The following is a 20,972-nucleotide window of genomic DNA, read 5'->3' on the forward strand; positions in this document are numbered from 1 at the left end:
GAGAGAGAGAGAGAGAGAGAGCGCGAGACACACACACACACACGTTATGGACAGAGAGGCAGGCCTCTAATGTGCCTACAAATTAGCATAATACGACACTGGAACACACACACTTTCTCTAACATGCGCGAGCGCACGCACAGTGCAGTCCTGGTCTCCCTCACCCTCTGCAGCATGGACTCTGACCAGTGCCCTCCGCTGGGCTCCACAGCCCACTGCAGCACGGCTCCCAGCATCCCCAGCAGCACATCACACTGCAGAATGTTCACCAGGCTGGCAAACAGCGGGGAGAACGGGGGCAGCATCGGAGGAGGCAGGGCTACAACAAACGGATTACTTGATAGACAGCTGAAAGTCCACAACCAATCACCACAATAGTTACATAGTCAATTCCATTTAAAGACGTGCTTCACGTATATAAAGGAGAGGGTTTCTCTGAGACGCTTTACCCATGTCCTCTCCATTCTGTCGCTTCAGCTTTCTCTGGGCTTCCTCTGCCTTGGACTGGTCAGCTCGGGAGTAGTGGTGGAAGTAGAGGTTGAACTGCTTGGCACACTCTGGCCTGAGCTCATACAGCCCTCTGCCTGTCACGCCAGGCTTCCTGTGAGCAAAAAAGGACACGAGTGACCAACATCTCACACAAACTAGACCCAATGGGCGCATCATACATATCGAATTGTCTGATCTTTATTCAGCCAAGTCATCAGGAACAAACTCTTTCACATTAACAATCTGGGTGGTCAGTTTAAACTTCATGTAAGTAACTAGAGAAAGCGACTTACTTAAACGAAGCAACACAGTCGATCACTCTCTCCATACCAGTCTCCTTGTTCTCCTAAGGAAGGGAGAACAGTTCAACCTCTCTCCAAACACACCAAGACAGTCGTGAAGAGGGCACAACAAAACCTTTTCCCCCTCAGGAGACTGAAAAGATTTGGCATGGGTCCCCAGATCCTCAAAAAGTTCTACAGCTGCACCATCGAGAGCATCCTGACCGGTTGCATCACCGCCTGGTATGGAAACTGCTCGGCATCTGACCTTGAGGCGCTACAGAGGCTAGTACGTACGGCCCAATACATCACTGGGGCCAAGCTTCCTGCCATCCAGGACCTATATAATAATAATAATAATAATAATAATAATAATAATAATATAGGCGGTGTCAGAGGAAAGCCTATAAAATTGTCAAAGACTCCAGTCAGCCAAGTTAAGACTGTTTTCTCTGCTACCGCACGGCAAGCGATATCGGAGAGAGAAGTCTAGGACCAAAAGGCTCCTTAAAAGCTTCTACCCCCCACACCATTTGTTTTGTACAATGCTGCTACTCACTGTTTATTATTATCTACATATATAATCACTTCACCCCTACCTACAAGTACAAATTATGACTTGTGGGAGCAATCAAAGCAGATGCCACAACAGCTTATGTCACATTGACTATGACTCGTTACGAGATATTCCAAGTGAAAACTGCAGTCGGGCAGTCAGCCTGAACTTATGTGTGGTGAAAAAGGGAGTGAGGGAGAGCGAGAAAAGGGGAGAGAGAGTGAGAGAGAAATATAGTAAGAGCGAGAAAGAAGGAAAGGAGAGAAACAGAGACAAAATAACACTGGGGTTAAAGTAACAAACAAAAAAAGCCCATGACTGAAATTTAAGTCAATCTCAGATTGTCTAGAAACTTTTGGCCGTACAGACTTTAAAAAAAAAGACCGATAGGTTTGTCAGAATCATTTGCAGCCCAGAAAATAAAGGGCAGTTTCAAAATACTTTCTATTGTTTTAGACATTCAAGTGTGGCACCCCCCCCAAAATCTTTTTTTTACTCAAATCTCATACATCACAGTGATGGAGAACTTGAACACTTGCTAATAGATAGACTAAGATAGAGAAATAGATAGCAAGAGAGCGGGAGACGGGGCAGAAAGCAGAGCCTTACGTTCTCAGGCAGGGCCTTGACCAGCTCGCTGTGGGCCATGGGTCTGATACACAGCTGGTGAATGATCTCCCGCTTGATCTCGTCACAGCCTTCCACCTGGCCGACACCAGCCTCAAAACGCTCACCTGAGACAAACGCACACACCCATCAGGTACTACTACCGCCGTCGTTAACATAAGGAAACAAGTCAAACAGAGGCTCCGAGTACACAAACACCACATGATGAAACACCACATGATGAAACACCACCCCCAGGCAACAAGTCCTAGTGAGCGGATGGATAGTGGGACACTCACCCACAACCATCATGATGAGATGCAGCATCTCCTCTATTAGAGTGTTGTTCTGCTGGACCACGTCCTAACAGAGACGTAGGGAGTCAGGTCAGTCAGAGATGGACACACACACACACACACACCAAAACTGAGTGCAAACGGAGTAAAAAAAAAAAGCCAAAAGGAAGTTGTCATTGTGAGTGAGAGAGCAGACCTTGTTGGTGTTCTCCCTGTTGTAGCTCTTCCTGCAGTCGGCGGAGCTGAAGATGTGGTAGAGCTCGAAGCGGCTCAGGACTATCATCAGGAAGTGGTTGGGATCCATCATGGAAGCTCCAGCCTGGAGTAAACACAAACGTAGACGTACACACACAAACTTGTTCAAGCCTGTAACACGTTGTTGACCGTTAAGTCATTAGGTTGTTAGCTGAAACAAACCGACCTGCAGCATGATAAGGTCCTTGTCAAACATCTCCACTCTGCACTTGACATTGTGGTAGTAGTAGATCTGCAACCAGAGTACACTATGAGCTCTCTTCATTATAAACACCAAGAGAAGAGCAACACACACACACACCGCGTGTTAGAGTTCTGGTATACAGCGCAGGGGGAAGAAAGGCAATGCGGTGGCAGACGGGGCGATTTTACCTGATTCACCAATGAGAAGCCATTTCTCCTCCACATCCCAGCGTGCACTTGGGCACAGAGGACCAGGCAGCGAAGGGGGTGTTCAATCAGCATGGGGGGGCTCAGCTCACTCTGTGGACCATACGAGAGACTTGTTAGAAGACACACACATTTACTAAAAGGTAAGCTGAACATGTTCCAACCGTACACAGAGACACTCCTGCATGCTTACCAGTGGAAGCTGCTCAGGGAATCTGTAGGCCACCTCCATCTTACTGAGGAGAACGTGGAGACCTAAACAGAAAACCAGCAGTGACCATGTTAACAATGTGCTGACTCTTCATCAATATCAAAGCATTAGTGGTCTGTCATTCAGCTGTGTGTGTGTGTGTGTGTGTGTGTGTCCTACCTGCAAGTAAGCGGGAAACAGGCAGGTGGATGCTGACTTTCTCCTGAGACACGCAGTAACGGATGGTGTCCACAGAATGTCCACACATGCTCAGTGTGATTGGCTGCTCTCCATCTGTGAAGCCACTGTGGCAGTGTGTAAGGGCTGTTAGGCACTTCTTATAGGCTTCAATCAGCACACGTTCCTGTGCGCGCAAGCACACACACACACACACACACACACACACACACACACACACGGGAAGAAACAATAGGACCACATGTGAGAGAAGGCAGCTGCGTGTTTGTGTGAGCGAGCGTTTGAGAATGTGAGTTTGTGAGAGAAAGCGAGCGTGTGTACATTCATGTGCATATAAGAGCGCTCACACACACGTATATGTCCAGTCACTCACATCTGTGGCGCACCACTCCTGCATCATGGAGATGATATGTGTGAGCTTCATCTGCAGGGTGAAGGCTGCCTCCCACTCAGGCTCCATCTCTATGTGCTGGCCCACCTGCCTCACCACAGGGTCCATGCCCTGAGGTGGGAAAGACAGAAAGCACAGATGCTGTTCAACACTACCCCAAATTAACTAGAGACATGGGATGGATCTAATTACTCTAATTTCCTCCATCTGCTCTGGTGTGAAGGAACTGTGCGGGTGAAAGTACGTTTTCCTTCAGGCTAGCTAGGCAACCAACCATCTTATTTGTTCTGTTCCATAGTGCTGCGCAGTCTCAATCATGCACAGAGAGGTTGTAACTCCCTATGTCCCCTACCACCACTATAAAGGTGACCTGTCCTTACCTGCATGCACTTGAACAGCTCCAGGAAGGTGTCGAGTCCCTCCAGGAACTTCTCCCTGAGTTGGTCACTCCACTCTGTGGGCCGACTGATGAGGACGTATCTGCGCACACACAGCAACATCGTTTACAACCCATTCAGAAACACACACTCCACAGTGGTCAGTATGCTGGCTTTGTATAACACTCACACAACTAATCTACACACACTGTTATATTGCCCAGGGTGTGTGTGTGTGTGTGCGTGCGCACACATGCATCTTACTTGAGGTCTCCAATGAGGCTCTGTACGCGGCGGAACTTGAAGGCCTGCTGGGCAGTGTAGCGCTCGAACTGGAAGCGGCCCTGCAGGTCACGATGGCGCAGGTGGTCCACAAAAGTCCTGATGATTGTGGTCATCAGGTTCTCCTCTGTTATCAGCATGCGCGCCTGGGCCGGGGAAAGGAAGAGGTTCAGGGGGCCTCAAGTAACAGGAGTCATTCTGGAGTCAAATCCTTACTACACACAATCTAAGCAAATCTATGTAAAAATGTGACAATATTCTACAGCCTGAAAGTAACTGTCCAGTGGAAATTGCACTTTTTAAAAGTTCATGTTCTGTTATTAACTCATACCCAAATAATGTTGGTGACTCATCCTATACTCACTCCTATGTGGCCAAAGGATACATTGTATCTCAAACAGACCATTTAAAAAAATGCTTGCCATTTCTTCAGAGGAAGATGCCATCTTCCTGAGGAGGTGCAGCTGGCCAATCAGTAGTCTACTCGGGCGAATATTTTTAATGACCGGTATACACTCAGACCAATCCAACACAGAAATGCTACTTTTTTTTAAACATACTTCATTACCATTTTCTAGAAGGAAAACCATGTACACTCATATTTGTATTAATTATAGGTGATTGAAATCTGAAAACACTGGACAGTTACTTTAAATTACACTACAGCATACAATTGGAATAGCATACAATTCTTAAAAATTTTCTATGACATGGGTATAGTTATTACGACATGAAATGGGATGCTGACTGGATAATGTTGTTAAGAAAAATCACTAAATCTAACGTCAGTATAGCATGCCACACCCTTTTCAAAGAATCAATGTTGAGAATGGAGATATTCGGAACATAACTAAGATGACACTCATGATTTAGATCAGTGGTTCCCAAACTGTAGGGTCGGCGGGGGACTCAGTCCGGATTAGGGCTGTTACGATGATTGTATTACCACCACAGGCAGTCACGAGTCATGACCACAGTCAAATTCCATGTGGCCTTTTAGTCATGGTAAATAGAATAGGCTTCTCCAAGCTCTGATGCTGCTCAACATTTCTATAGGCTATGCAATTGCATGAGAAAACAGTTGATGGCCTCTATTAAAAAGAGGAGGATCCCATCAGCTTTCTAAAGACTAGGCCTACTATATTTATTTTTCAACTTTCCTAATATTAAGCACACTACTTTGTTTACAAAAGGAGCATCACCTACCTGGCTGGCATGAAAATGAACCATGGGAACAGAGTACTATTTAAGTGCATCTTTTATTATTTCCCATGCCTCCTATTCCGAGACAGGTGCATGATCATGGTCCGTTCTAAATCAAAACTAATTTCACACATATATTATTCTCTATATGTAAAGACAACATTAAATTAAGAATAGTTTGATTGGTGACAATATTAGCCTATCACTTATGAACGATATATTAACACTTGTGAATGATGCCCAGCTTGTGTGCAGAAGGCAAGAAACAGAGCATGCCTTTGTTGACTTTCTCAAATCAGTCCCACACCTCATGTAGCCTAGCCCATAGGCCTATATGTTTTGTAAAGTGGCCAAATAACTTCTTAAAATTAAGCACATTAATCTGCTTTACAACCGGTGTAGAGCCTAACTGGCATACATAGGCGGCACGTGAGTTTCAAGTTTGGGGAAGATAATTTTCACCTTTATAATTAAGCATTACATGCATAATCACATTTCCGGTCACTTTTGAGAACAGCGGTTTGCCGCTAATTGATTGTATTTTGGAACATTCCCGTTTATAACCTACTACCGTGTGTGCATTGATGCTCTCATAATGTGAAGAAATAGCCTAATAGTTTATCAACATTTTAAGCTAAACATTCTGATCTGTTGCATCAGCCTCATTGCTTTTAAACGTTTTTGTGATGCTAGTGGTTGTATTAATTTGGGATCCATCACATCCCACGTTTGGAATATTCATTTCTTGCACTGAAGGACAATAGAATAGATAAACTCTTGTACTATGGGGGATAGTATTCGACACAGGCTGGTGCTTTTGCTGTTAATTAGGCCTACTCATACTCATTGGCTGACGAAAAGTAGGCTAAATGGGGTCAGTTCTTCTAACATCGAAATTCGAAGTTTCATGCAGCTTTTCAGAAGAGTAACTATTTCTTTGTTAACTGCTCAACACAGAAGAACCGCATGTGCGCGCTCCCTCAAATCGCTTGGAGAAAATATCCTTTCTATTTTATTCAGCTATGTTCATTTGTATTCCTCATACTATAAAATATTGCCACGGAATTCCAAGCAAATCTTGTCTGCTAAACGAACTAGTGTAGCCCACAGCCATATGGCATAGACAGATATGGACAATTCTGTTCTTGTGAAATAGAACATTTTCTTCATATCATGACAAAATGTCATGACTGCCACAGCCCTAGTCCAGCTTTAAACTTACTCTTGAAAATGTTAATAGTAGAATGCACAAGGTGCAATTTCAAAATTGGGTAGTCATCATCAGTTCCTCTTGTCATGTTAGTCGTTGCATACCTTAGAGAGCTATTTATAACTTGTCAAATGTCCAGATCAACTAGCCCATGTCAGCTAATGTTTTTTAGCCAATTGATTTTGAATACACATTAGACATGGCAAGAAAATGTGCTTTTAAAATGGCAAAATGTCTATGCACCATGACAAAATGTGTAGAATTGCAGGAAATAAGCTTTAAAAACTTCCAAAATTCTCTCCACCAACAAGAGGTGTGAACAGTTTGTGTCATGAACAGTGCTTGTGCCCACAGAAATAGACATAGGCATGTGTGTGAGCGCGCGCAGAAGGGGAGGGATGTTCCAATGCTGGACGGGCCCCCCTCCCCCGAGTGAAAAAGTTTGGGAACCCCTGACTTAGATGGCCATACTTTCTCTCTATGGACGTGACACCATCCATACTAAGTCTAAGATCCCTGAGGTTGTCAGCATGCGTCCCATCTCGGATGGTACTATCTTATCTCACCCCGACCCTGCCGCCCGTACTCACCAGGGAGGGCACTGTGAACATTTGCACGGAGAGGTCAGTGACTGAGAACTCCCTGTCGTGGTCATCTTTCACATAGTCGCTCTGCAAGCGCTCATAATTCTAATGGTGTTGGCATGGGGAAGACAAGAGAAGAAGAGAAGGTGTGTGTGTTGAGAGGTGTGTGGTCAGGCGTGGGGTTGGGGTTACTCACCATGGTGGGGACGGTGAAGAGCTGAACTGACAGAGAGGTCACTGACACTACACGCTCGTGATCATCCTCCATAAAATCTGTCTGGAGGCGCCGGTAATTCTAAACGACAAGGGGGACATTCACCTCCTGGTCAAAGGGCGTGGGCCCCTTTCCCTCTCCTCAACCCCCTCCCCCAAAATTCATTTCTAAGTTCCAGGGAGAAGTAACCCCTAGACACAGATCTAGGATCAGCTTACTCCCCAAATCGAAAAACCTTAACCATTTGGGAGGAGGAAAGCAAAACTGACCTCAGATCAATGTCTAAGGGCAACTTCATCCTTCTCCCCGTTAAGCTTCTGAAGCCCTCCTGCCCTTGACCACCCAGGTCTCTGAAAGCATAGACATAGAATCCCAGAAGAGCATCAGGCCAATTGTGTCCAATCAAAGTTAGGGTTAAATACTCCTCCACGTAAGATTTTGAGCAGCCTATCTTATCCAACATCCTGGCTTCGAGTCTTAGCTCATGCGACCCAGTGAGCGCATATATCTATGCTCTCAGGTTCAGCTCAGGAGACCTGTAGAGCCTTGGCTCCGAGTGTGTGTGTGTGTGTGTGTGTGTGTGAGAGAGAGAGAGCAGAGCGGCCTTTGGAGTCAGACAGGGACCGGGAGTATGTGGGCCTGAGTTACACGCCAAGCAGGCTGAGAGGAAATCCACCCAGGAGGACTGGTTAAAGGATGTGATGTAGTTAGTGCCCCCATCGAGGCTTTGTGCCAACACATTCAGACAATACAGTCTTCCGTTATACCAAACTTCCATTCAAGACAGTGTCCAATTCTCTGCAATAGCTACACCATACATTTACATTTGAGACATTGAGCTAGCACTTACAGTTGAAGTCAGAAGTTTACACACCCTTAGGATGGAGTCATTAAAACTTGTTTTTCAACCACTCCACAAATGTCTTGTTAGCAAACTATATTTTTTTGCAAGTTGGTTAGGACATCTACTGTGTGCATGACAAGTCATTTTTCCAACAATTGTTTACAGATTATTGCACTTGAATCACAATTCCAGTGGGTCAGAAGTTTACATACACTAAGTTGACTGTGCCTTTTAACAGCTTGGATAATTCCAGAAAATGATGTCATGGCTATAGAAGCTTCTGATAGGCTAATTGGCATCATGTGAGTCAATTGGAGGTGTACCTGTGGATGTATTTCAAGGCCTACCTTCAAACTCAGTGCCTCTTTACTTGACATCATGGGAAAATCAAAAGAAATCAGGCAAGACCTCAGAAAAAATGGCAGACCTCCACAATCAGGTTCATCCTTGGGAGCAATTTCCAAATGCCTGAAGGTACTGCGTTCATCTGTACAAACCATAGTACGCAAGTATAAACACCATGGGACCACGTAGCCATCATACCGCTCAGGAAGGAGACGCGTTCAGGCTCCTAGAGATGAACGTACTTTGGTGTGAAAAGTGAGAATCAATCCCAGAACAACAGCAAAGAACCTTGTAAAGATGCTGGAGCAAACAGGTAGAAAAGTATTTATATCCACAGTAAAACGAGTCCTATATTGACATAACCTGAAAAGCCACAGTTTGCAACTGCACATGGGGACAAAGATTGTACTTTTTGGAGAAATGTCCTCTGGTCTGATGAAACACAAATTGAACTGCTTGGCCATAATGACCATTGTTATGTTTGGAGGAAAAAGCGGGAGGCTTGCAAGTCGAAGAACACCATCCCAAACGTGAAGCACAGGGGTGGCAGTATCATGTTGTGGGGGTGCTTTGCTGCAGGAGGGACTGATGCACTTCACAAAATAGATGGCATCATGAGGGAGGACAATTGTGGATATATTGAAGTAACATCTCAAGACATCAGTCAGGAAGTTAAAGCTTGGTTGCAAATGGGTCTCCCAAATGGACAATAACCCCAAGCATACTTCCAAAGTTGTAGCAAAATGGCTTAAGGACAACAAAGTCAAGGTATTGGAGTGGCCATCACAAAGCCCTGACCTCAATCCTATAGAAAATGCGTGGGCAGAACTGAAAAAGCGTGTGTGAGCAAGGAGGCCCACAAACCTGACTCAGTTACACCAGCTCTGTCAGGCTGAATGGGCCAAAATTCACCCAATTTATTGTGGGAAGCTTGTGGAAGGCTACCTGAAACATTTGACCCAAGTAAAAGATTTTGAAGGCAATGCTACCAAAATACTAATCGAGTGTATGTAAACTTCAGACCCACTGGGAATGTGATGAAAGAAATAAAAGCTGAAATAGATCATTCTATCTACTATTATTCTGACATTTCACATTCTTAAAATAAAGTAGTAATCCTAACTGACCTAAAACAGGGAATTGTTACTAGGATTAAATGTCAGGAATTGTGAAAAACTGGAGTTTAAATGTACTTGGCTAAAGTGTATGTAAATTTCCGACTACAAATGCATGTAGATCAGGATTGAGTCCTCGCCCCTGCTTATGTGAAGTTGACACATTAGTTCCTCATTAAAAAGGGGGCCAGCTGGAGACGCAGGTTCACAATAGCGCCTCCAGTGCTTCTAATACAGAATGCACTGTGACTTTCCACATAGCGGTGTTACATTAGGTGGCCATACTGGTCCTTCAAATCAAGGGACAAAAGAAGAGGCTTACTTTTGCAAACTGGATAGCAAATAGCTTCTTGTATTTGAGGTCCATGAGAAGGCTGCTCATAAAGAGCTGGTGGTAGACATTCCTGGCCCCTGGAGTGGAAAACAGGTATTACTTAGAACAACAGTACTCACGGAAAGGCTGTTTATGTTTTATGTGCATTGCAGGGGGGAGGGGTCAGTCAATGCCATCCCAATTCAATCAAATCTCAAAGTAAATAGACATTTGCCATTTCTTTTCGATGAGGATTTTTCAATTATTGAGTTGAAATGTAATTGTCCCTAACCCTGGCAGGAGAACTAAAAGGACGCATTTCCTCCTCCTCACCTTTCCACATCTTGGAGTCACAGAGCATGAGTGTGTCCACCAGGGAGGAGTTCTCTCCCTCTGGCCCTCTCTCCAGGCCCACCTGACACAGGATCCTCCTCAGAGCGTCTACACACACAGATCATACACAAGTGCTGTCAATGGGCCTCGGGCAGACACACACACAAGGATACAAAAACAAAGCAAACAAGGATGTGTGGAGGGTCTTTAGCAAAAGCAAAAGTAAAGACTGACGTGACCAAAACGTATTTTTCATCCAATAAACCACTTATGAAGCGAAAAAAAAAAGATTGCAGGTTAAATTCTTTATATTTCAAGAGGATATGGAGTGTACAATCCAACGGCAGTTAGACATACTTCACATGCAGCTTGGAAAGAGGAAGGAGGCTGACCTGAGTATCCTATGACGTGGCCCAGCCAGTGGAGGGCTTTGAGAGCAAAGCACTGGTGAGCCACCACCGAGGAGTGCATTACCTGGACCCTCAAGGGCTTCGACTGACGACTCGTGTTCCTCTGCAGACGCACACACACAGATTAATACACTCATGAAAAATTACTGTAAAATAACATGGGTTTAATTGGTGGCTGCGGTGGGATGCATCGGTCATCTCATGACAATTTCAATGGAGATACATCCAGCTCCCCAGACCAGGCTACTCACCACAATGACTGACTTGGCCTGCTCACAGAACGCAAAGTCGCCAAAGCGCACCGATTTCCTTCCCTGTATAGCAGCAGATACAAGAGAATGATTACACACATATGAAGTATGGCTGGGAATTGCCAAGGACCTCACGATACGATATTATCACGATACTTGGGTGCCGATGCGATATGTACTGCGATTCTCACAATTATAGATGATAGGAGATAGGATACCACGATTTTATTGTAATGTTCCAAATATATTGCTCAATATTTTTTACATTTTACTTAACTAGGCAAGCCAGCTAAGAACAAATTCTTATTTACAATGATGGCCTAGACCGTCCAAACCCGGATGACGCTAGGCCAATTGTGCTCCGCGTTTGAGGATGTACAGCCAGCCGACTAGTGCTAGCTAACCCTACCTGCTAGGGATGCACGATATATTGTTAAGCATATCGGAATCGGACGATATTAGCTAGAAAATACCAACATCGGCTCTATGTCTAGTTTAATGATGTCAAAGCTGACGTGCATATCTATATAACGTAGGTAGATGACGTGCATACCTATATAACGTAGGTAGATGACGTAATGATGCAATGAAAAATACAGCGCTACACGTGCAACAGCATTCCTAACCTCGCCCACAATGTCTGCTGTGTGGATCTATATTTCAAGTGTCAAAGGAAGATAACAAAAAGGCCATATGCAATGTTTGTGCTGCTGTTATTTCCTGAGGGGAGAAAGTGAAATCCTTCAATACCACAAACCTAATTACTCATTTGAGAGTGCATCCCCCCAGATGTTCAGCGACTACTTAGAACAAAAGCAGAAAAAAAACTAAGCGCACACTTCCAACAACTAAACACGTTCAAGTCGAGCAGTCATTTGAAAGAGTAAGAGTAACATTTCAGTGAGACAACTCAAAGGCGAAATCAATTAACGCCAAGATAATGGCCTTGACAATCAACCGTTCTCTGTCGTGGATGATGTTGGCTTTCGTCGACTGGTCGAGCACCTCGAGCCCCGGTACAAACTACCAAGTAGGCGCTATTTTTCAGATGTTGCCCTACCGGAGTTACACAGTATTGTTGAAACGCACATCCATGAGCGTCACTGCTATTAGCTTCACGACTGACATTTGGACCAGCGATATCAACCTCATGAGCATGCGTAGTCTGACAGCACAGTGGGTCGACGAGGACTTCGTACTGAGGAAAGACGTATTGCATACTCAAGAATGTGCTGGTTCTCATACCGCTGCTGCCATTTCAATGGCATTTGAGAACATGTTTGGAACAAAGTACACACTGTGCTACCTGATAATGCACATGACAAATGCTTTGGAAGAATGCAGAGTCACCAGTTTTCCATGCATAGCACACATGCTGCAACTGGCTGTGAACGAAGGTGTTTTGGACCAACACAGCATATCTGACAGTGGCAACAGGTAGGAAGATAGTGGGTCATTTTAAAACACTCACAGCTAGCATGTAGCCGGCTGCAAGCAATACAGGAACAGCTTAGAGTAAAAACAAAAAGGCTTAAGCAAGACATTTCCACCAGATGGAACAGTAGTTTTTACATGACGGAGAGCCTGCTGGAACAAAAACGAGAACTTGGCGCGTACGTAGCCGACTATGAGTTACCTGCAACAATCAGTACAAACCAGTGGACTCTCATTGAAAACATGAACACATTCCGAGCTCCATTTGAACAACTGATTCGAGAAATAAGCTCATCAACTACGTTGGCAGCAGACGTGATACCCTCTGTCATGGCAATGAAACACCGGCTCAACAAAACTGCCGACACAGACTGTGCGGTTAAAAGTTGCAAAAGTACTCTACTAGAGGCTGTGAACAAGCGATTCAGTGCTATTCTCTTTGAGCCTCTTTACTGTGTCACCACCATCATGCTCGATGCTAGGTACAAGGACCGCTGCTTCGATGCAGACAAAAAAAAACAGGGTTTATGTGAAATGTTACATACACCGCTGGACAAGATGGAAACAGACACAGTGACAATGCGCACCAAGGAAGAGGACCCGCGACAGAAGAAGCCACGGACAGACGGAGCTGAAACTTCCCTGCTTGACATACATGATGAAATCCTGCTTGAGAATGAAACGACTGAACAACAAAACAGCACAGCAAGTAATTGAAAGAAATTGTTTTTGATTGTTTTTCTGGTAATGGGGACATACGGAAATTCCAACAAAATAACTTTTTGGTCAGTGTGTGTGTGTGTGTGTCTCAGAGAGAGACGCGTTGTATTGTCATTTTCTGTTACTACATCAGCCATCATTTGCCAATGTTGATCTATGCCTAATGATACTTTGGAATGTAGGAATAATGCAATATGTTGTATTTAATGTACAAACCCCCTTTCTCATTATTTGCAGATACTAGCATACCTGACAGAACCTACTATTACCAGGAATGAAGATGCACTTGGATACTGGAGAAGTAACAAGCATCTTGGTGCTTCCCTGTACTAGTGCGGACAGTGAGCACCTTTTCAGTGCAGCTTCACACATTGTAGATGGAAAAAGAGACGGACTCTCTCGAGCAGGTCCTCTTTGTGAAGAAAAACCTCCCCCTAAATGGGCAGTCATATTGTAGCCCAGTCATCTATAGTCACTATTGTTTTTTTCATGGCTGGTATAAGTCAAGATTTTCATTTCATTTAAAACTAAGCAGTTCTGTTCTTTTGTTTATTTATTTTTTATTTCCTAAATGAAAGATGAGATGTGTTGTAAATTTGCTCTCATTTTACTAGTCAAGTCAGCTGAGCACATTTGAAAAGCTGAAGTTGTGCCATTTATAGCAGTTCAGGACAGCCTAGAGACAGTCATATTTTCAAGCCGTTAAAGCTAAAATAATGAACTGCATTTTAGTTTCAACCAATATTTCTTTCAAAGCAGTTTTAAGTTTCTCCATAGAGTCAAGATTGGATAGTGAGAAGAGCCACACAACACCTTAACCATCTTCGTAATGCGGGGCAGCTAAACTATGTGTCAATAAAATACATTCATGGTTGTCATTTCTCTCAATTACAAGTTATTAAACAATCTGTTCCTAACTGAACATATGACACCTTGTTTCAACTATTTAACTGTACTAGAATGCTTAAAAGGCCGGCTAAAATTTAAAATATTGGTTATCGGTATCGGACAAAAATGTCATGTCGGTGCATCCCTACTACTTACAGTAGTAAAATAAATGTTTAACTAATTATATATATATTATATATATATATATAATATTGCAATATGTAACTATAAATGCCCCCCCCCCATCACTCATATGAAGCCATTAACACACTCACATCTCTGTCTACTGTGGTGGCAAAGCTGACTGCTTCTTTCTGGGTGCAGTTGACAGCCTTCTGGAGGGTGTAGATGACTTGCTCGTAGGTGTGGACCTCATCATTGAAGAGCATGCAGTAATAGGTGTCACCTCGGTCTCTGACAAATCAAAAAGACGTGAATATCAACTGGCTAGAGATGAAAACCATTTTGTTGTCATGACGACCAGCAAGAACGTGACATGTAATCACAAATGACTTCCTGTGTGCGGGTGTGTACGTACGGAGGCTCTAGGCCCGGGGGCAGCTCGTCCTCCTTGTCCCAGGTGAGCATGTCCACGGCGTATTTCAGCACAATAGCGAAGACATTATAGCAGCGGGCAATCATGTCTGTTGACAGGTGGGCCAGGGGATCCTGCAGATACACAATCAAACAATGTTGTGTCAACCTCAAAGAATGATTAAAGTGGCAATTAGCAATCTGTAACAACTTGTAACATAATGTGTAGTAACAGCAGCGAATGAACGGTGTACTTTTATTAGATGTGAATGAGACATGATATACAGTCACAGTGGCTGAGAGCTGCTCACCTCCTGACAAGAGTCACTGATGTTGGGCTCATGTTTCTGACAGTAAGGGCCCTTCTTCCAGGCCTCTGTGTCTCCACAATCACAGAAACCCCCTCCCCCAGAGGTCGTCATCTGAAGGGGAGACGATATGTGAGGCAAGACAACACAAGTACATGTACACAGTCATACGCAGCAGACAGAGAAGCTTCTGGATGGTTTATATTTGGAAGACGACAACAATGACCACCTTCTACATCCCCTGCATTGCCTTTCAATTGTTTAACTTGGGTCAAACATTTCAGGTAGCCTTCCACAAGCTTCCCACAATAAGTTGGGTGAATTTTGGCCCATTCCTCCTGACAGAGCGGGTTTGTAGGCCTCCTTGCTCGCACACACGTTTTCAGTTCTGCCCACAAATGTTCTATAGGATTGAGGTCAGGGCTTTGTGATGGCAACTCCAATAACTTTACTTTGTTGTCCTTAAGCCATTTTGCCACAACTTTGGAAGTATGCTTGGGGTCATTGTCCATTGGGAAGACCGATTTCTCCAAAAAGTACAATCTTTGTCCCCACGTGCAGTTGCAAACCGTAGTCTGGCTTTTTTATGGCCGTTTTGGAGCAGCTTCCTTGCTGAGCGGCCTTTCAGGTTATCTCGATATAGGACTCGTTTTACTGTGGATATAGATGCTTTTGTACCTGTTTCCTCCAGCATCTTCACAAGGTCCTTTGCTGTTGTTCTGGGACTGATTTGCACTTTTCGCACCACAGTACGTTCATCTCTAGGAGACAGAATGTGTCTCCTTCCTGAGCGGGATGACGGCTGCGTGGTCCTATGGTGTTTATACTTGCGTACTATTGTTTGTACAGATGAACGTGGTACCTTCAGGCATTTGGAAATTGCTCCCAAGGATGAACCAGACTTGTGGAGGTCTGCAATTTTCTTTGAGATCTTGGCTGATTTATTTTGATTTTCCCATGATGTCAAGCAAAGAGGCACTGAGTTTGAAGATAGGCCTTGAAATACATCTACATCTCCAATTGACTAAAATGATGTCAATTAACCTTTCAGAAGCTTCTAAAGCCATGACATCATTTTCTGGAATTTTCCAAGCTGTTTAAAGGCACAGTCAACTTAGTGTCTGTAAACTTCTGACCCACTGGAATTGTGATACAGTGAATTGTAAGTGAAATAATCTGTTTGTAACCAATTGTTAGAAAAATGACGTGTGTCATGCACGAAGCAGATGTCCTAACCGACTTGCCAAAACTATAGTTTGTTAACAAGAAATTTGTGGAGTGGATGAAAAACGAGTTTTAATGACTCCAACATAAGTGCATGTAAACTTCTGAATTCAACTGTACGTACATCTTCCTGCCCTGAAGTAGTGTTTTAGAATGTTCTAGAACATAAACAAAGAGGATTAAGACAAAACCAGAATGCATAAGTAAGCACTCAAGGTCATATTTTCCACAGATCAATTCACCCTACCCCCCAATCCTAACCTTAACTGTTAGTAGGCCTAAAAACTACAGTATATACCTGACCCTGTATCAGTGGTTAGGGGCAACTTGCACCTACTCTTGGGTGAACAGAGCTTGAGACCTGAGGAGGATAGGTGCACCCATCCTGAGACTCACATGGCAGGAGAGTGGCAAGCCAGGCTAGGCCCAAATGGGATTAGCCTGCCTGATCCTCAGCCTGGATTCAGAGCAGCAACTGGATGACCCATCTCATGGCAATCACCCACTCACCTACCTACCCATTCAGCACTTCTACTGAAACCTAGGCAGTAGTGCTGAGCGATTTGTGCTTTTTGAGGTCAGTTCTGTTTTGGTTGAATTTTTTTATAATCATGTTTTTAGGTTATTACTATTTTTATTATGAAATAATTATATTACAATGTTAGAGCTTTTAATGGATATTCCAAAGTCAAAAATAGTGAACATTCAATTGCCAAAACACTTAAAATATTCCATTGTCTGTGTCAGGTCCACATTGGGTAGACATCAATAGAAGAAATTAGGAAATGACTATGAAATATAATATTTCAGTTGTGTATATTACATAATGTACTGTCTTTAGTCATCCTATTTCACTGGCCTGCCTAAGTATGCTGCAGAGCTGTCTGCCAAAATACATTTGACTAGCTCTTCAAAGTAAATGCATTCTTTCACAAACTGTCTCAGTCCCTCTCGTCGTTGTGTACATTTCTCTCTCATGCGGTCTGTGTGCATATAACCTAACGTAGCAGGCGTAAAAGTCTATCCATCCAAAGAGTTGTATATAATGATGAGATACTCATGCCTCTGCCCTAACAATGGAAGTCGTTGTCCCAAAGGCAGGTGACAAGCTTAGGTCCACAATAAGCCATAGAAATGTATTGGGCTTATTTATTTATTTATTTTGGCTAGAGTGAAACCTCTCGTTTTGCCTCTTCCTCTCTGATCCGTCTCTGTCCGAGCTGTAAAAAACAGGCGCAATGGGTTATGGGAATTGTTGTTAATTACCAGGGCTATGCAGTGAACTAGGTTGAATATTTGCTTAGTGAAAACTACAACTCCCTTCTGCACAGAGTCCCACATAGTTCTCAACTTCTCTCGTGAATGATTTCTCTGTAGAGAAACGACACGTTGGGCTTACAAATATATATATTTTTAAATAAATGGAAATCAAGTTATTGAACCAACGTGGGTCAATTAGTTGTTTCATAAACAAAATGACAGTTAATGGCTCAGCACTACTAGCCATTGTTTGGGCTGTTGGCCTGCTTATACTGAACCCTTGAGTGTATGATAGAGGTTGTGTGGTCCTTCTTACCCTGTAGCGATGTTCTTTATGCACACTGCCCAGGAAACACTGCATACAAAGCACACAGGTGGGGTCTGCAGCACATTCCCTGCAGGAGAGAGCTAGATTGTGAGAGAAGCAGGAGGGACAGCAACAGTACCTAACATTGTCTTCCAGAGTTCCACCAGGTCATGTCTTGATCCCATGCTATCCTCTTACTCAATGCCAATACAAAGGAGGAGTTGTTCAGGAAAAATAGAAACTATACTCATGGAATGGATGTTCAATTAGGCACATACAGTACAATAAGCATGGGAGTGCATTGCAATGGCTTTCCATTGAACACACACTTGGGTGTGTATGGATGTGTATGGAATTAGCTAGTATGGTCAAGCTGATCCTGTAAACGGAAGTGACCTCGACCTTATCGAGACAGCACCGCTTACCAGGAAGCTTACGGTTTGCCCTGAGACTTAACACAGGACCAACCTGACCCAATTCACAGAAAAGGACAGCTAGCATACGTATGTGTGTCTGTCTTTCTGTCTTTCTGTCTAACAAGACCTCAACTACCCCCACCTGCATGAGTAGGTGGGCTCTCCCACTCTGAAGACGTGTCCACAGAGCTGTGATGGCTGATTGTTCTGCTCCAGCTTGGCAAGGCCCGTGGAAGGGTCCTCCCCACACAGGTACCACTCTAGAGGGGCTTGCAGCAGCAGCTGGGCCAGCAGGTCCTCACTCTGGGGGTTCAGGTTGGGCCCCAGGCAGTAAATCTTGGGTACATAGCGGGCCAGGTGCTGGTATACCTCCTTGTACAGGTCGGTCACTTGGAGCCATTTCTGTGTAGAGGGGGGTTAACAGTGAGACATGAACATGACAACAAACCTGTTGTTAGCTTTTCAGACCTCAGGACATTGAACACAGTCCAGGTCCAACTTGTATGAATTTGACTTAGTTATATGGGGTGGTCTTTATTGTATGATGAGCAGAGCTGAATCTTGAACGATGAACATACATATGTTAGCCTATAGCCAGGGCTCCAGACTGCGACCATTTAGTCGCATTTTGTGGCCCTTTGACTTTTTAAATCATACTGGTTGCATCGGCGTGAGCTGCACATTCTACATGGTCACCTTATTAGGAGGTTAAAACCATGGTCAGTAAGTGCAATTGTCTCATGTTTCCTGTAATGAAAGTATCTGGCATGCCCCTTTGCCTGTTTTGCTGGGGCTTGCTGCTTTGAACAAGCGAGTCACTCACTCGCGTTCTATATTAGAGCCCAACCTTTATGTTTTTTGGGGTCTGATACCAATTCCATTTTTCAAAAACTTGCCGATATACTTTTTTCCATCTCGAATTCTCAAATTTCCACCCAAAACAACAACTGTCCAAGAAAAATCTTTCAAATGTTGATTTCTTATGTTGTTAAATTAAATTACACCATGAGAATGACCACAAGTGTTCAGATTAGTATGAGATTCCATTTTTTCATCCTATTTATTGAATATCGGTTATCAGTGGAAAAATCATCCGATACTGATATAGCGGTAAAAGGCTAATATAGTCCGATAACGTCGGTCGGGCTCTATAAAAAATAACAGCCTAATTGTCAACCCACAATTCCTGACAATCACCTAATCACTTGCATGAAATAGTAGCTATTTTTACCTATACACGGGAGGAACGAGAAAGACCAGACTACTGGAATTCTTTGCATTGTAGGTCGTTATCAATATATCTAAAAAATATATATAATCACCTGCCCAATGGGGCAACCTCGGAGCAGGCTCAACTTCCATGAATGCTCAGTTCACTTGCCCCAGGCAATAGGGGAACCCTTAAAGTCAATCCTAGCAAATAATAATTAATCAAATGACAGTGATAAACTAGCACAGTCACATCTAGTACATGGCATGTTGCGTCATATGCGGAGAGTGAGCTCTTAGCCTGGTATATAGCCTGCAGGGGGGCAGATGTCACATGTAGACAACATGTAGTCTTAGGCTGAGTGTAATAGGGAAATGAAAGACCACTGAAGTTGATATTTCGTTTAGTGTGATCAACACAATGTTTAGCATATTTAGAATTAGACGCAATGCTTTTGTTATGGATTGTTCTCACATCTGTTGGTAGTGATTGACACCAGAGCTACTGAAGGCCCAAGTACAAGGACACTATTGGCAATTTGATACATTTGCAATACATTCTGGCTAGCTAGGGAGGTATTCGCAATCAACAAGTGCTGTATCACACTGGATGGGCCATGGGTAATGGAAAACATCTGTTTTACTGTTAATAACAATATGTGACTAGTAGGTAGAATTAATAACTAGCTAGTTAGCTAGGTTTGTGCAAATAGCTAAATTCAAGCTTTTCTGTAACCTGGCATCACTACCCCTCGATCAGATGGACAGCATATTTGCGTTTTGGTACAACATAAGTACATTCATTTCCAAAGTAATGCTGTGATTGCAGAGGCAGTTGCAGTGCGTTCTTTGTTTTGTGGGGTACATTCATTCACTCAATGTATGCATTAAATTGACAGAAATAGTAGCAAAAGTTGAATGTTGAACTTTTGTTGCACATCCAGCAACAATTTTGGATTACATCATGAAAATAGTTTGCCTGCAGAATGTATTATGCAGAATTGAAGCAATGACGCTGTTGGTCTGATCAGGGGGCTACGATGCTAGCTGGTTAACGCCTCCATCACACCGACAGAGTTATGCTTTGGTAAACCAGAAGTACTTTAATTTCCAATGGAACGATGCCGTTTGCCTTGCAACATTGGCAGTTTTAGTGCGTTGTGTGTGGTGAATAGGCTGGATTTATCGAACGTATGCGAAGACGGTTAGACAGAAATGGTAACAGAAGATAAATGTTGAACTTTTGTTGCACACATATCGAGTGGTTGCTGTGTACTATTTTGCGCTAACACTGTCGGTGTGACCCAGGCATAACGGCCGAGCTCTCCCCAACTATACCCCTCTCCCCCCAACTGGTTGTGTTAACATTAACAGGGCGGGTTTCACGGAGCGAATAAGGTTAATTCTCAACAACAGATATTGCGGGTTTGTTGGTACGCAAGTTGTACAGAATAGCTAACTACTGCTGCTAGTTATGGAACAACAACTGCTTGACGTTCAGACAGTGCGGCTAACAAATTATTTTGGCCGGCAATACCA

The 20,972-nt window shown here is 43.7% G+C and overlaps 1 protein-coding gene across 3 annotated transcripts in view; it reads right to left on the reverse strand.

Moving 5' to 3' along the window:
• Positions 1-20,972, reverse strand: part of ubr2 (ubiquitin protein ligase E3 component n-recognin 2) — a 41,215-nt gene that overhangs the window by 19,731 nt on the left and 512 nt on the right. For 2 of the 3 annotated variants that reach the window (XM_024424555.2, XM_042323506.1), the window contains exons 2-24: positions 18,367-18,626; positions 17,818-17,896; positions 15,021-15,131; positions 14,714-14,844; positions 14,451-14,589; positions 11,134-11,196; positions 10,865-10,985; positions 10,473-10,580; positions 10,149-10,237; positions 7,505-7,603; positions 4,294-4,457; positions 4,033-4,132; positions 3,635-3,763; positions 3,244-3,427; positions 3,067-3,128; positions 2,856-2,966; positions 2,650-2,715; positions 2,425-2,547; positions 2,232-2,295; positions 1,936-2,060; positions 783-835; positions 450-601; positions 165-319 (exon numbers count right to left, since the gene is read on the reverse strand). In XM_024424555.2, the coding sequence (XP_024280323.1) occupies positions 165-319; positions 450-601; positions 783-835; positions 1,936-2,060; positions 2,232-2,295; positions 2,425-2,547; positions 2,650-2,715; positions 2,856-2,966; positions 3,067-3,128; positions 3,244-3,427; positions 3,635-3,763; positions 4,033-4,132; positions 4,294-4,457; positions 7,505-7,603; positions 10,149-10,237; positions 10,473-10,580; positions 10,865-10,985; positions 11,134-11,196; positions 14,451-14,589; positions 14,714-14,844; positions 15,021-15,131; positions 17,818-17,896; positions 18,367-18,626 (2,688 nt within the window). Of the gene's footprint in view, positions 1-164; positions 320-449; positions 602-782; positions 836-1,935; positions 2,061-2,231; positions 2,296-2,424; positions 2,548-2,649; positions 2,716-2,855; positions 2,967-3,066; positions 3,129-3,243; positions 3,428-3,634; positions 3,764-4,032; positions 4,133-4,293; positions 4,458-7,314; positions 7,414-7,504; positions 7,604-10,148; positions 10,238-10,472; positions 10,581-10,864; positions 10,986-11,133; positions 11,197-14,450; positions 14,590-14,713; positions 14,845-15,020; positions 15,132-17,817; positions 17,897-18,366; positions 18,627-20,972 lie in introns of all 3 variants that reach the window. The other variant, XM_024424556.2, reaches the window with a different exon arrangement.

The sequence above is a fragment of the Oncorhynchus tshawytscha genome, linkage group LG06, assembly GCF_018296145.1.
Source record: "Oncorhynchus tshawytscha isolate Ot180627B linkage group LG06, Otsh_v2.0, whole genome shotgun sequence".
Taxonomy (NCBI): Eukaryota; Metazoa; Chordata; class Actinopteri; order Salmoniformes; family Salmonidae; genus Oncorhynchus; species Oncorhynchus tshawytscha.